Source organism: Carassius auratus, unplaced genomic scaffold (genome assembly GCF_003368295.1).
Source record: "Carassius auratus strain Wakin unplaced genomic scaffold, ASM336829v1 scaf_tig00028055, whole genome shotgun sequence".
NCBI classification, from domain to species: Eukaryota; Metazoa; Chordata; class Actinopteri; order Cypriniformes; family Cyprinidae; genus Carassius; species Carassius auratus.
The window spans coordinates 18,430-30,153 of NW_020525655.1; the positions used below are offsets into that span (position 1 = coordinate 18,430).

At 41.2% G+C, this 11,724-nt stretch overlaps 1 protein-coding gene and 1 long non-coding RNA gene across 2 annotated transcripts; both read left to right on the forward strand.

The window, feature by feature from the left end:
* The first annotated feature begins 397 nt into the window (after positions 1 to 397).
* On the forward strand, positions 398 to 10,373 carry LOC113079445 (uncharacterized). The gene is made up of 33 exons (XM_026251714.1): positions 398 to 425; positions 459 to 480; positions 700 to 748; positions 1,794 to 1,913; positions 1,991 to 2,169; positions 2,257 to 2,360; positions 2,450 to 2,562; positions 2,674 to 2,907; positions 5,063 to 5,137; positions 5,228 to 5,460; positions 5,539 to 5,623; positions 5,731 to 5,874; positions 5,958 to 6,160; positions 6,256 to 6,359; positions 6,442 to 6,551; positions 6,671 to 6,847; positions 6,949 to 6,980; positions 7,059 to 7,150; positions 7,303 to 7,325; positions 7,427 to 7,448; positions 7,554 to 7,581; positions 7,666 to 7,741; positions 7,893 to 8,051; positions 8,140 to 8,351; positions 8,438 to 8,526; positions 8,612 to 8,730; positions 8,841 to 9,017; positions 9,201 to 9,232; positions 9,313 to 9,410; positions 9,518 to 9,543; positions 9,725 to 9,746; positions 10,165 to 10,192; positions 10,283 to 10,373. Exons 1-33 carry the CDS (start codon positions 398 to 400, stop codon positions 10,371 to 10,373), a joined length of 3,306 nt encoding a protein of 1,101 aa, XP_026107499.1.
* Positions 10,374 to 10,540: 167 nt separating this feature from the next.
* Positions 10,541 to 11,514, forward strand: LOC113079443 (uncharacterized). Its single transcript, XR_003281707.1, has 5 exons — positions 10,541 to 10,669; positions 10,758 to 10,969; positions 11,056 to 11,144; positions 11,230 to 11,348; positions 11,462 to 11,514. It is a non-coding gene; the product is annotated as an uncharacterized LOC113079443 (long non-coding RNA).
* Positions 11,515 to 11,724: the final 210 nt, after the last annotated feature.

The following is an 11,724-nucleotide window of genomic DNA, read 5'->3' on the forward strand; positions in this document are numbered from 1 at the left end:
AGATTTTACGGTATTATTTGAGTAAAACTTCATCTTTTGGGATAGTGCACATTGGAATTCACAGTATAAATCTGTAGACATCCATTTTTACAGAAGCAAGATGTTTAAAAATAGGGTCCACCGTAATAATACAACCAGTAAATACCATATAAAAAAAAGCAAATATCAGCAGTAAAAGACAATAAAATTGATAGTATTTTTTATTTTAAATTTTAGATACTGATATACAGAGTAAAAGTTAGGCCTGCAGTAGCGGTGCAACTAGAGTATCATGTCTGACTGTCCTTCCCACAGAATTAAATCATCCAGACTCTGATTAATATCCCTTTGGTAGTAGCTGTGTAATGCACAGATTAAATGCAGGCTTGATCTCTCTATCAGAGTTGATTTTGCCGTAATGTCCAGCTGTGTACAGTGTGACAGATGTAAGACATGACTCTGTCTCTCTCTGTTTTCAGGCACGTGTTCAGCGGTGCAGAGGTGGGTGAAACACTTCAAATCTTTCCATTATGTAACCGATAGAAACTTCTGAGACAAAAGGACCCATCCAGAATGCAGTCTTTCTTGTGTTTTATTTTGTTGTTGTGAAATGACTTAACATTTCTGACTTTCATTCATCATGACCTATTGATCACTTTCCATTCAACTCCATCTCCTCCCTCTGCCAACATTAATCTCATCTCATTTCATGATTTACAGTAAAACCTGTGGAACGAGTGCTGGGCTTACAGCAGAACAATGCACTGAGGTGAGTTAACACACACATCAGATATTTTTAGATTGTTCTTTGTTGGAGAGTTTTGTCTGTTTGGAACAGCAGAGCTAAACACGCACTCATCATGATAGTGATATTAAATGATAATAGTCAGTTTGATTACTATAAGAACACACGATTCAATCAGTCCATATTGCCGTGTTTTTAGAGTATTCAAGTATTTTCTTGAAAATCTATTTTTGTTTTCCCACTCCTGTTGATGTATGACTGTTGAAAAATGTTTTGCATCCAAATTGCTATGTGTGTAATGTCTTTAGCACGCATTCAGCTTAACTTAACTATCCACCCTTTGCACAAATGTTGTTAAAGTAGCCTAAAGTCCAGTGCTTATAAACATTTACGGATGATGAATGAGGAGTTTCCACTTTAGATTGGGTACTGCAAAAACATGAACAGATGATTAATAAATGATTTGTTAAGATGTGAAAATAATAGAAGTCAACATAACAAACAAATGCCAAATATATGAACTTTACAGACTGTGATTATCAAGCAAGCTTGTAAATATTGTAACCCCATCTCCTGTTGAACACCGAACAGTAGGATAGAGGCAAAATCCTAAATCAAGTCATCACATTTATTTATATAGCACTATATATATGAAAAGCAAATGTGTCATTATTCAGATCATTTCAGCTCTGTTCTCTAACAGTGACAGTGCAGTAATCAATAACATGACTGAATATTAACTATCTTTTAAAAGCCAGAGGTGACTGTGGCAAGGAACTCAAACGCCTGCCTGAAATATCAGCTTTTTTAATGCTGTTTGAGTATTTGTTGCTAAATTGAAATATGTTAAGTTGTTAGGTATGTTAATAAGTTAAACATGACTGTGGCAAGCAGTATTTGAGATTTCAGGATTTCTCCATTCAGGCTGAAAGGATTTAGTGTCTGATATAGAGGCCCAGAATCATTGCAAAGTTTGGTCGCAGAGTAAACAGACTTCCTTAAATGGGACTCGAACCCACATTGAATGCCGTAAACTCTCATTCTCAATCTGTTTTTATTGGCGTCTCAGTTGGACGGTCCCACGCAGAGCTTCCTGACGTGTGCTGGCGTCCCATCGGAGCCTGATGCAGACCACATCCTTCACCTGAAGGGACTCATCAGCGCCGCTCTGGATGTCTACTCCTTCATGGTACCTCAGCACACACACACACATATCCCATGATCCTCCACTGCTCCGGCTCCACCGTGACACTGTCTGTCTCGCAGCGCTCCAGTGTGGCCGGCGTCCCGGTCGTGGATCTGTCGGGAGGCATCAGTATGAACGAGGATCACGTGATCAGAGCATGGTTGGACATCAAACTCATTCCTCTGCTGTCGTCCATCTCCAGAAACTTCCTCACATGCCTCAGCAACAGAAACTTCAGCTGCAGCGCCTACCAGACTGTGTATGACAACACTTACATGTGCATGTGTTACACTAAAAGCAGAATGGGGACTTCATTGTGTATGTGTGTGTTTGATTGTGTGTTTAGTGTAAAGGAGTTGAGTCAGCATTTCTTCGGTCTGGATCCAGTGCGACAGAAGTGGATCTACTCTTTCTTCATGTATCCGTTTCTGTCGAGAAACACATCCTTAGGTAACACTTCACCTCTTGTACTGGTGTTTTGTGTTCTGTGAGAGGTTTTGTGCAGGTTTTAGTCTGATTCTATGTTTTGGTTGTTGTAGGTTGTGTAGATCCAGAGGACAGCACTGAGGACTGGCTCATGAAGAACTTCGGCTCGTTCTCGGTCATGGCTCAAGTGCGAGACTTCACATCCATCAACATGGTTTTCAGTGGGGTAGGAACACGCACTCACGCATCTGATGTTATGCGGGTGGTCATTCGATGGCATCCTGAGCTCTGTGCTGATGTCCTGGAGATGTTCTGAAGATCTTCCTTGTCTTTTCAGCTGGAGGTTTTGCACCTCTTGAGTCCAGAACAGAAGGCAGAGCTTCTCCTTCATCCGGAGGAGGTGGGCTTGACAGACAGCTCCCTCAGCCTGGTGTTTAAGAGTTTGCTTTCCTCACTGTTGCCCTCTGAGGATCCATGGCCTTCAAACAATGGCACAGCATATTATATGAGCAACGCTCCATCTGCCTCACCTCAGGACCCTCTTGGAAAGGCAAGAATCAAGCCAGTCACAGTATCATGGATGTAAATCATGGCTGGGCAACTTTTTATCTCAAGAACCACTTTCCTGTAGATTTTAGGTCCAACCTTAACTCTTTTGCGGTCAAGTATCATCAGCAGCCCCAAATTATTGTTGTTTCAATTTCACAGCACGTTAAACATTAATCTCTTACTTGATCTGGAGAAACTGTGCATCAGTTGAAAGTTTAAAGATTCCAGCTTCGATATTTGACCACTGTTTTAATAAAACATAGTTGCAGTGACAGTAATTTAGTAATTTATGACAGGAGTGGAAAATAATACATATTCATATTCAGTCACGTCTGCAGCAGTTTATTTGTGTTCACATAGATTTACTGAACAGCGTCAATAAGGGTTTATAATCAAAAGTTGCATATGTACAGAGATATTTGGATATATTTACTGATGTTTACTTCATATTTCTTCAGACAGAATCATAAATTCTATTCATTTTCCATCAGATTTACGCAATCTGATGACAATGATCTGCACCCAGCGCTGTCTCTGTGTGTACGCTGTTCTGTGTGTCTGACAGAGACCTGATTCGTCCGTGTCTTGTCCATCATAACTGTGCATCATATCCCGCACGTGATGTATTTCCTGAACACTTCGGTGTTGATATCGGACCACAACAACACAGAGAAACCTCTGTACCCATGAAATATCCAAATAATAAACACACGATTACGATAGTAAATGGTTGGCATGAGATTTTCTTGAGATTTAGTGACGTGACATTCAGCCAAGTATGGTGACCCATACTCAGAATATGTGCTCTGCATTTAACCCATCCGAAGTGCACACACACAGAGCAGTGAACACACACACACACACAGTGAACACACACCCGGAGCAGTGTTCATCATTTATGCTGCGGCATAAATGGGGGTTCAATGCCTTGATCAAGTCGTGGTATTGAGGGTGGAGAGAGAACTGTACATGCACTACCCCCACCCACACTTCCTGCCAGCCTGGGACTCGAACTAACAACCTTTCGATTGGGAGTCCGACTCTCTAACCACTAGGCCACGACTTCCCAAAGTGCATTTTTATAAAAAATATTGAAAATGTACATTTGAAATGCCAACTTGTGCAGCGATGAAAAAGGCTATAAATAGCATATTTTTACAATAGTAAACGACCAAACTCCACCTGAGGTCGCAAAAGGAAGTTATTACAAACACTCGTAGCTTGATGCAAACGTTAGCTTAAATACAGCTACATAGCAGGTGCAGTTCTTCTTCATAATACATTTAGTCATAATAATTCACGTAAGGTCGTAAGAAAAAGTTTTGTTGTATTCATGATACTAGTGGGGTAAATGTATACTGGGATTGAAGGGATGGGGCTTGGTAAACATTGTAATGCCAGAATAAAGGCTAATAATGGCAGAATAAAAACAAAAGAATAATGATAAAAGAATAATGAGGATTTTGTGTGAAAGGCTCATCGAGTGACAACAATAGACTCATGAATGGGGCAGTTTTGCTGGTCCAAACATGAGATAATAGCACAAAGAAGACCTTACGGGGTCATAAATCAATTTTATTAGCCTTTTATGAGCCTTCCCTAAAAACACACTTGACTATGAAAATGTTTCATAAAATTCACAGTTTGAGAGATTATGTTCTGAAATATCAAAAATAAGCCTTACTGGACCTGTGGCTTTAGCGTCATTAAGTTTCTAAAATTATATCTGGCATCAACATTTTTTTTATAAATTTAAAAATATGTTTTTTTATTATTATTTTTTCATGTTCGAGCTTGTATATCTTTATTATCATAACATTCTGAGTAATTCTGTTTCCTCAACAGTAAACTTTGAAGTATCAGCTCTGTGAACATATTAATTATGTATCTATTATTATGTATCTGGTAAGAAAGACGCATAAGCTGCAACCTTTTGGGTATGCCTCCATGCTGAAAATGGGGGGTGACAAGTAAGGGGTTAATCAAACCTAGCCAAGCTCTTCAAGATAACTAGAAAGTAATAGATGGTTTTGTTTGATTATTGGTGAAGCTGAACTCCACAGGAAGGTATATCTTGAGGGCCAGTGTTGCCCAGCCCTGATGTAGATGACTAAATAAGTATATGTTTAATAGACTGTGATATTGAATGATTAACCTGGTCTGATGTGTGGCTTCAGGTGTTGAATGGATTCATGACGGCATTTAGTCCTGTCGGGAGTTTTGTTAGACAGTTTGTGTCCTTGACGAACCAGGTAACAGCACAAACACATAATCTATAAGGCATTGCAAACCCAAACCCCGTCTCCTTAATTCTGCTGTCTATGTCTGCTCTCTTCTTTAAGCAAAACATTAGCAGCATGCGGAGCACCACTTTGGTACAGGCCATGATCAACCTGACGCTCGCTGAGCTCGCCGCACCATTCAAGCAGAATTCCAGCCAACAGCCGGTCAATTTTGACCCCATGAATGTTAACGACTGGTTCACGCATGTTGTTTCTCCTGTACTTCGGCGATTCCTTCCTCCGGACCAGATAGAAATCCATCCCAACCTCACGGCTGTCTTCCATAACCAGTTGTGAGTTTACTACGCTAGTACTGTCATAGTTATCCAGAATATTCCTCTGATAAAGTAATGGGAACTTGTTTTCTTTAGCTACATTGAGACGGGGATGGGAGCTGGAGCCCAGAATGAAAGTCAGGACATCTGTAGTGTCTTTATTGATAATAGAACATGTGGGGTAAGCTAAATGCATGCTGGAAACATACATATACATTATTCCAACGAATACTTTTCTGGCATGGCATTAGGATTTCACATCATATCTCACATAATATGTTTTACTAGCTTACGGACCTGGTGGAACATGTGGCAACTGTCCTGCACTGTGCAGCACGCTCAGACCTCACGCTCAACGAGGAGACGCTCTCAAGTGTCCTCCTGCATCTTTCCATGAACCTCAACGCTCTTCTGCAGCAGCTCTCCATGACCGTAAGAACTTCCAGATCTTACATAAACTGTGTCAAATTCAGTATTTTATATAATTCCTATTTGCATGTTTTTTTCTTTCCCAGAACTTCAGTTCCCAGAGTTCTCCCTTCAATGACATTCTGGACCAAATGGTTCATGACACCTTCACGATGAGCAACCTGCAGGACGAGTCATTTGTAAGATTATGGTTCCAGATCAAGTTAAAGCCTCTTCTCTCCACACTGACTCCAGAATATCTCACGTGCCTCAGTCACAAAGAGTTCAGCTGCCAGACCTTCCAGATACTGTACGTCCACTGAACGCATAAGTGCTAATCCCACCCAATGAACTCTGTCCTCAACTGACCTCCACACTCACCTGACCTACATGCTGTCCTTTCAGTGTTTCAGAACTCAGTGACAACATGCTACTGGTGTCAGAAGAAGGTGTGCAGGATGTTTATCAGTATTTCATCAGACCCTTCCTGAGCCGACAAAATGTTTCAGGTACATCTATCCATCTATCTGTTTTTCTGCCCAATGTATCCAGCCATCAATCTATAAATAAATGTACTCAACATGTTTTCAGGTGGCTGCCCTGCAGAGAACAGCAGCATCTGGATTACTCTGAATCTTGGTGGATTTTCAAAGTTTGCCACATTGAGGGAAATGTACCAGCTAAACCAAGACTTCAACGCTGTGAGTTACCCACAATCCCACTGACAAGAACAAGATTCAGCTTTATTCTCTGTTTAACGTGATTGATAAATGTTATTTCTGTTTGTCTATTAAATTAAATGTTTCTTTGTGTATTTCAGATAGATGCACTGGTGGTTCTCTCCCCCAGACAGACAGCTGAACTCATAGTTGAGGATTTTGCAGGTCTGCCAGAGAAAAGTGTTATCATAAACATAGTTTTTGATCATATCCTGGTGTCTCCTGAAGACCGTCGACTGCTTGAGATGCTTAGATATCTCATAATGCTCGCTGGCCAGGTAAGGGCATCTATGCCAAAGACTGTTTGTCTGTGGACAGATTGCAGCATATATAGTGTGGAGTAAGGTGATTTTTCCCCCTCATCTTGCTTTTATTTCAGATGGGTTTGGAGTGCTCATCATACCAGCAGATGTAAGTAAAATTTTTATTTGTCTGTTTCTGCACTGCTTCAGTCGAGGCCCAATTTCACATGATTTCTCCCTCTTTCAGAGTTCAGAGGCTGCAGGATTCTGTGGTTCCTCCACACATGAAGGAACCCATCAAGTACTACATAAGTCAGCTGGAACAAATGGCACCTCCTGGTACAGATACATGCACACAAACAAAAATAAATTACAATTATGGAACACTAACTAAATATATTAGTCTGCAAATTTAGTCTCTAAGCTACAGTTTTGATTGACACATTTGTCTATGCTATAACGCTGATATTTTACTATTGTGTCTTTAATAGGCTGTTTTCCTCCACCTGTTACGGTAAGAAATATAAGATTTATATTTTCATATTGATATTTTCATAAACATAAAAGAAAAGTACTTCATAATCTATTATTTATTTGTGGTCATGTACTTTACAGTGTATTTCAACAACAATCAATGGTAAGTTAAATATTGTTTAAGCTGTTATGTACATGAAGAAAAAATAATGTACTGTCAATAAAAAATGTCAGTTTTTCTTATTTTCATTTTAATTTACTTTTACAGAAACCTCAATTTGTAATGAAATCAGCAGGTACTGTTCATTTAAGAATTTTTACTGAGTAAAAATACAATTCAAATAAATCACAATAATGAGAAGACTTTATCTGCCCCACAGTAACGAGACCCTCCTATCCGCTGCACTCGTGAGCGCCCCCTGTAGTGTGGACCTGCAGCAGTACGTTTGCTCTTCGGTAAGAAGACCATGAACAGAAAACTCAGTTCACATGAGCCGATGTTGATGATCGTCTAGGAATCTGCATCCCTCCAAACGTGTAGCAGTTTCTGAAATCAGCATAATATTTCCTGAACGTTGATGTCCACTGCTGAAATCTGTGTTTGTAGCTCACCGGCATCACTGCTGGAAACCTGGCTGAACTCCTGAAGTGTCAACTTTCAAGCAGCAGAAGTTACTCCAAGGAGATCTGGAAACTATTTTTCACCAAAGCAAATGATGTTCTGGACGGAGCCCTCGTCATATTCTCCAGCGCAGCAGCAAATATGGTAAATGAGTCTTGTGCATGTGTCCTCTAGTGTTCACTGTTAGACTGACTGGGAATCTGACAGTAATTCCTCCTCATTACATCATCAGTCTCAGCCAATCAGAGGTGATGTCGTGTCCCAAGTGCTGGATGTGGTTGGAGAGCTGAGACTGGAGCGCATCAGTCCTGACCAATGGACAGACCTCGCTTTCATCAGCATGTTGTTGGGTCAATATCTGAAGCCGTTTTTACCATTTGCGTCACCATCCCTACTGCTGTGCACCAGCAGCAAAAACCTCAGCTGCCAAACTTACCAGCACATGTAAGAAAACATTTCCCCAACAATAGATCAAGACTGTCATGAGCTGATAAGATGCTTGTTCAACATTATTTGCAATCATCTCCCAGTCTGTCAGAGGTCCCACTCATCAATGAGATTCAAGGAAGAGACATGGCAAATTTCTTCATTCTGCCCTTCCTGAGAAGAAACGCAACAGGTGAGGTGGAGGTTCACAGATGTTTAATATGAAGGTTCTGGAGATCATGAAGGTGATTTCACTCTGTGTGTTGTGTGTGTGTCAGATGCGGGCTGTGTGGCGACTGCTAACAACAGTGTTGAGTGGCTGCAGAAGAACTTTGGCCCGTTCTCTCAGTTCGTGTCTCTCACAGATCTGATCTCCATCAACAGACTCTTTGATCCCGTATGTCTCCACATCTACACCTGTGATTTCATCAAAGACGATTTATAAAAATAACACCACCATCACTTTTTCCTTAACTGATATTCTCTTATCCTTCCGTGTGTGTTTAGTTGGAGACCCTGGACAATCTCACTCCCAAGCAGGTGGCTGGACTGTTGGTTGAAGAGCTACCTGGTCTCCCAGAGAAGAAAGTCGTCATCAATACAGTGTTTGATCATCTGTTTGTGTCTCCTGTGGAGCGAGGACTTCCTGATGTTCTTCAAAACCTGCTCTCAATCTCACAGACGGTAAAATTTGCACAGTTGTTCTCAGTGGCTCTCCATCAAACACTACTCTGATGCCTCCTGGTTTAGTCTTTATGTGTGGTTTGTCTTAAATGAAATTTGAAGTAAATCTGCAATGTTCAAATAAGTGAGTTTGATGAATCCTATGCGTGACAACAGCATTGATGCTTGTTTGTGTTTCTGCAGACCATTATTCCCTGCAGCTCCTACATACTGATGTAAGTGTACTTGGTACATGATATTGAGTCTCTGGCCTCTTTGCACTGAGATCTGCTGTAATTCTGTGGTTCTTTCTCAGATTCCAGAGGCTGTTTCAGGCGTTACCTTTCCTGCCGACGGAGATGGAGACTGTGGTCTTCCAAACAACTGGAGAACTCAAGCAGAATGGAGCAAGAGGTCATTCTTGATCTTCCTCAGTTCTTGCTGTTGAGTCTTCTAGAAGATCAGCATGTTTCTAATTACTTCAGATGGAATTAATTAATGAATGTTTGTCTTACTTTCAGACTGTTCACTCCCCGAACCTCCAACAGTAAGAGTTTGTTTTAAGCATCAGTTCCTTCTCTATCTTGTTCAGTCCTACACAGCTCCTCACTATGATTCGATGTTTAAAACTTTTTCATTAAACGAAAAACACACATTGTTTTGACCATAACGTTTTACAAATGATTTTATACATGTTGTCGTTGTTCTCTCTTTTTCATCTGTTTCAGTGTCTGGTCACTCCTGCGAATGGTAATTGCTTTTGTAGAACATATTAGATTCTGAAATCAAACTTATCATAGTGTCTGAATGATCCTTGATGAATGTTGCAATGAACTGAATCTTCATTCCCTCCTATGTTTCCATGCTTTTATGTTCGCCCCAATTAATTATATCTTCCCATGTTACCCCAAACTAATTTATAAACTTTGCCATATAAACCTGGGGAACATATGACCTAGGACTATGCCAATGACTTCCTCTATCCATGTAGCCAACAAGAAACTGAAAGAATCTTTCCACAAATCTGAACAAGTTTTGGTGGTCAATTTTCTACTTCTGTTACATTCTCTTAACCTCTTTTACTACTGCATTGTGATTTACGGGTGTCGTACTGAGATGCAAATGAAATCCGGTGGCACTAATCAATGTTTTCTGATGGATTTAACAGCTACCAGAGTTTGTTCAGGAGTCAACAGGTACGATCAAACACTCTTTTCTCCACTTTAACACTGTGACATGATCTGTGGGACAGGAAGTGCTCATGGAAATTATGATGTGTTCCACAGTAACGAGACTCTCCTATCCGCTGCACTCGTGAGCGCCCCCTGTAGTGTGGACCTGCAGCAGTACGTTTGCTCTTCGGTAAGAAGACCATGAACAGAAAACTCAGTTCACATGAGCCGATGTTGATGATCGTCTAGGAATCTGCATCCCTCCAAACGTGTAGCAGTTTCTGAAATCAGCATAATATTTCCTGAATGTTGATGTCCACTGCTGAAATCTGTGTTTGTAGCTCACCCGGCATCACTGCTGGAAACCTGGCTGAACTCCTGAAGTGTCAAATTTCAAGCAGCAGAAGTTACTCCAAGGAGATCTGGAAACTATTTTTCACCAAAGCAAATGATGTTCTGGACGGAGCCCTCGTCATATTCTCCAGCGCAGCAGCAAATATGGTAAATGAGTCTTGTGCATGTGTCCTCTAGTGTTCACTGTTAGACTGACTGGGAATCTGACAGTAATTCCTCCTCATTACATCATCAGTCTCAGCCAATCAGAGGTGATGTCGTGTCCCAAGTGCTGGATGTGGTTGGAGAGCTGAGACTGGAGCGCATCAGTCCTGACCAATGGACAGACCTCGCTTTCATCAGCATGTTGTTGGGTCATATCTGAAGCCGTTTTTTACCATTTGCGTCACCATCCCTACTGCTGTGCACCAGCAGCAAAAACCTCAGCTGCCAAACTTACCAGCACATGTAAGAAAACATTTCCCCAACAATAGATCAAGACTGTCATGAGCTGATAAGATGCTTGTTCAACATTATTTGCAATCATCTCCCAGTCTGTCAGAGGTCCCACTCGTCAATGAGATTCAAGGAAGAGACATGGCAAACTTCTTCATTCTGCCCTTCCTGAGAAGAAACGCAACAGGTGAGGTGGAGGTTCACAGATGTCTCATATGAAGGTTCTGGAGTTCATGAAGGTGATTTCACTCTGTGTGTTGTGTGTGTGTCAGATGCGGGCTGTGTGGCGACTGCTAACAACAGTGTTGAGTGGCTGCAGAAGAACTTTGGCCCGTTCTCTCAGTTCGTGTCTCTCACAGATCTGATCTCCATCAACAGACTCTTTGATCCCGTATGTCTCCACATCTACACCTGTGATTTCATCAAAGACGATTTATTAAAAAATAACACCACCATCACTTTACTCCTTAACTGATATTCGCTTATCCTTCCGTGTGTGTTTAGTTGGAGACCCTGGACAATCTCACTCCCAAGCAGGTGGCTGGACTGTTGGTTGACACGAAGCCTAACCGGTGGTCTCCAGGAGAAGAAGAGTCGTCATCCAAATACAGTGTTTGAATCATCTGTGTGTGTCTCCTGTGGAGGCTGAGGACTTCCTGATGTTCTTCCAAACCTGCTCTCGATCTCACAGAGTGGTAAAATTTGCACAGTTGTTCTCAGTGGCTCTCCATCAAACACTACTCTGATGCCTCCTGGTTTAGTCTTTA

Coding starts and splice junctions, on each gene's coding strand:
- LOC113079445 (XM_026251714.1), top strand. CDS start 398: ATGTCCAGCTGTGTACAGTGTGACAGAT. Junction 2,563..2,673: donor TCAACATGGTTTTCAGTGGG/GTAGGAACACGC, acceptor TTGTCTTTTCAG/CTGGAGGTTTTGCACCTCTT. Junction 9,233..9,312: donor TGCAGCTCCTACATACTGAT/GTAAGTGTACTT, acceptor GTTCTTTCTCAG/ATTCCAGAGGCTGTTTCAGG.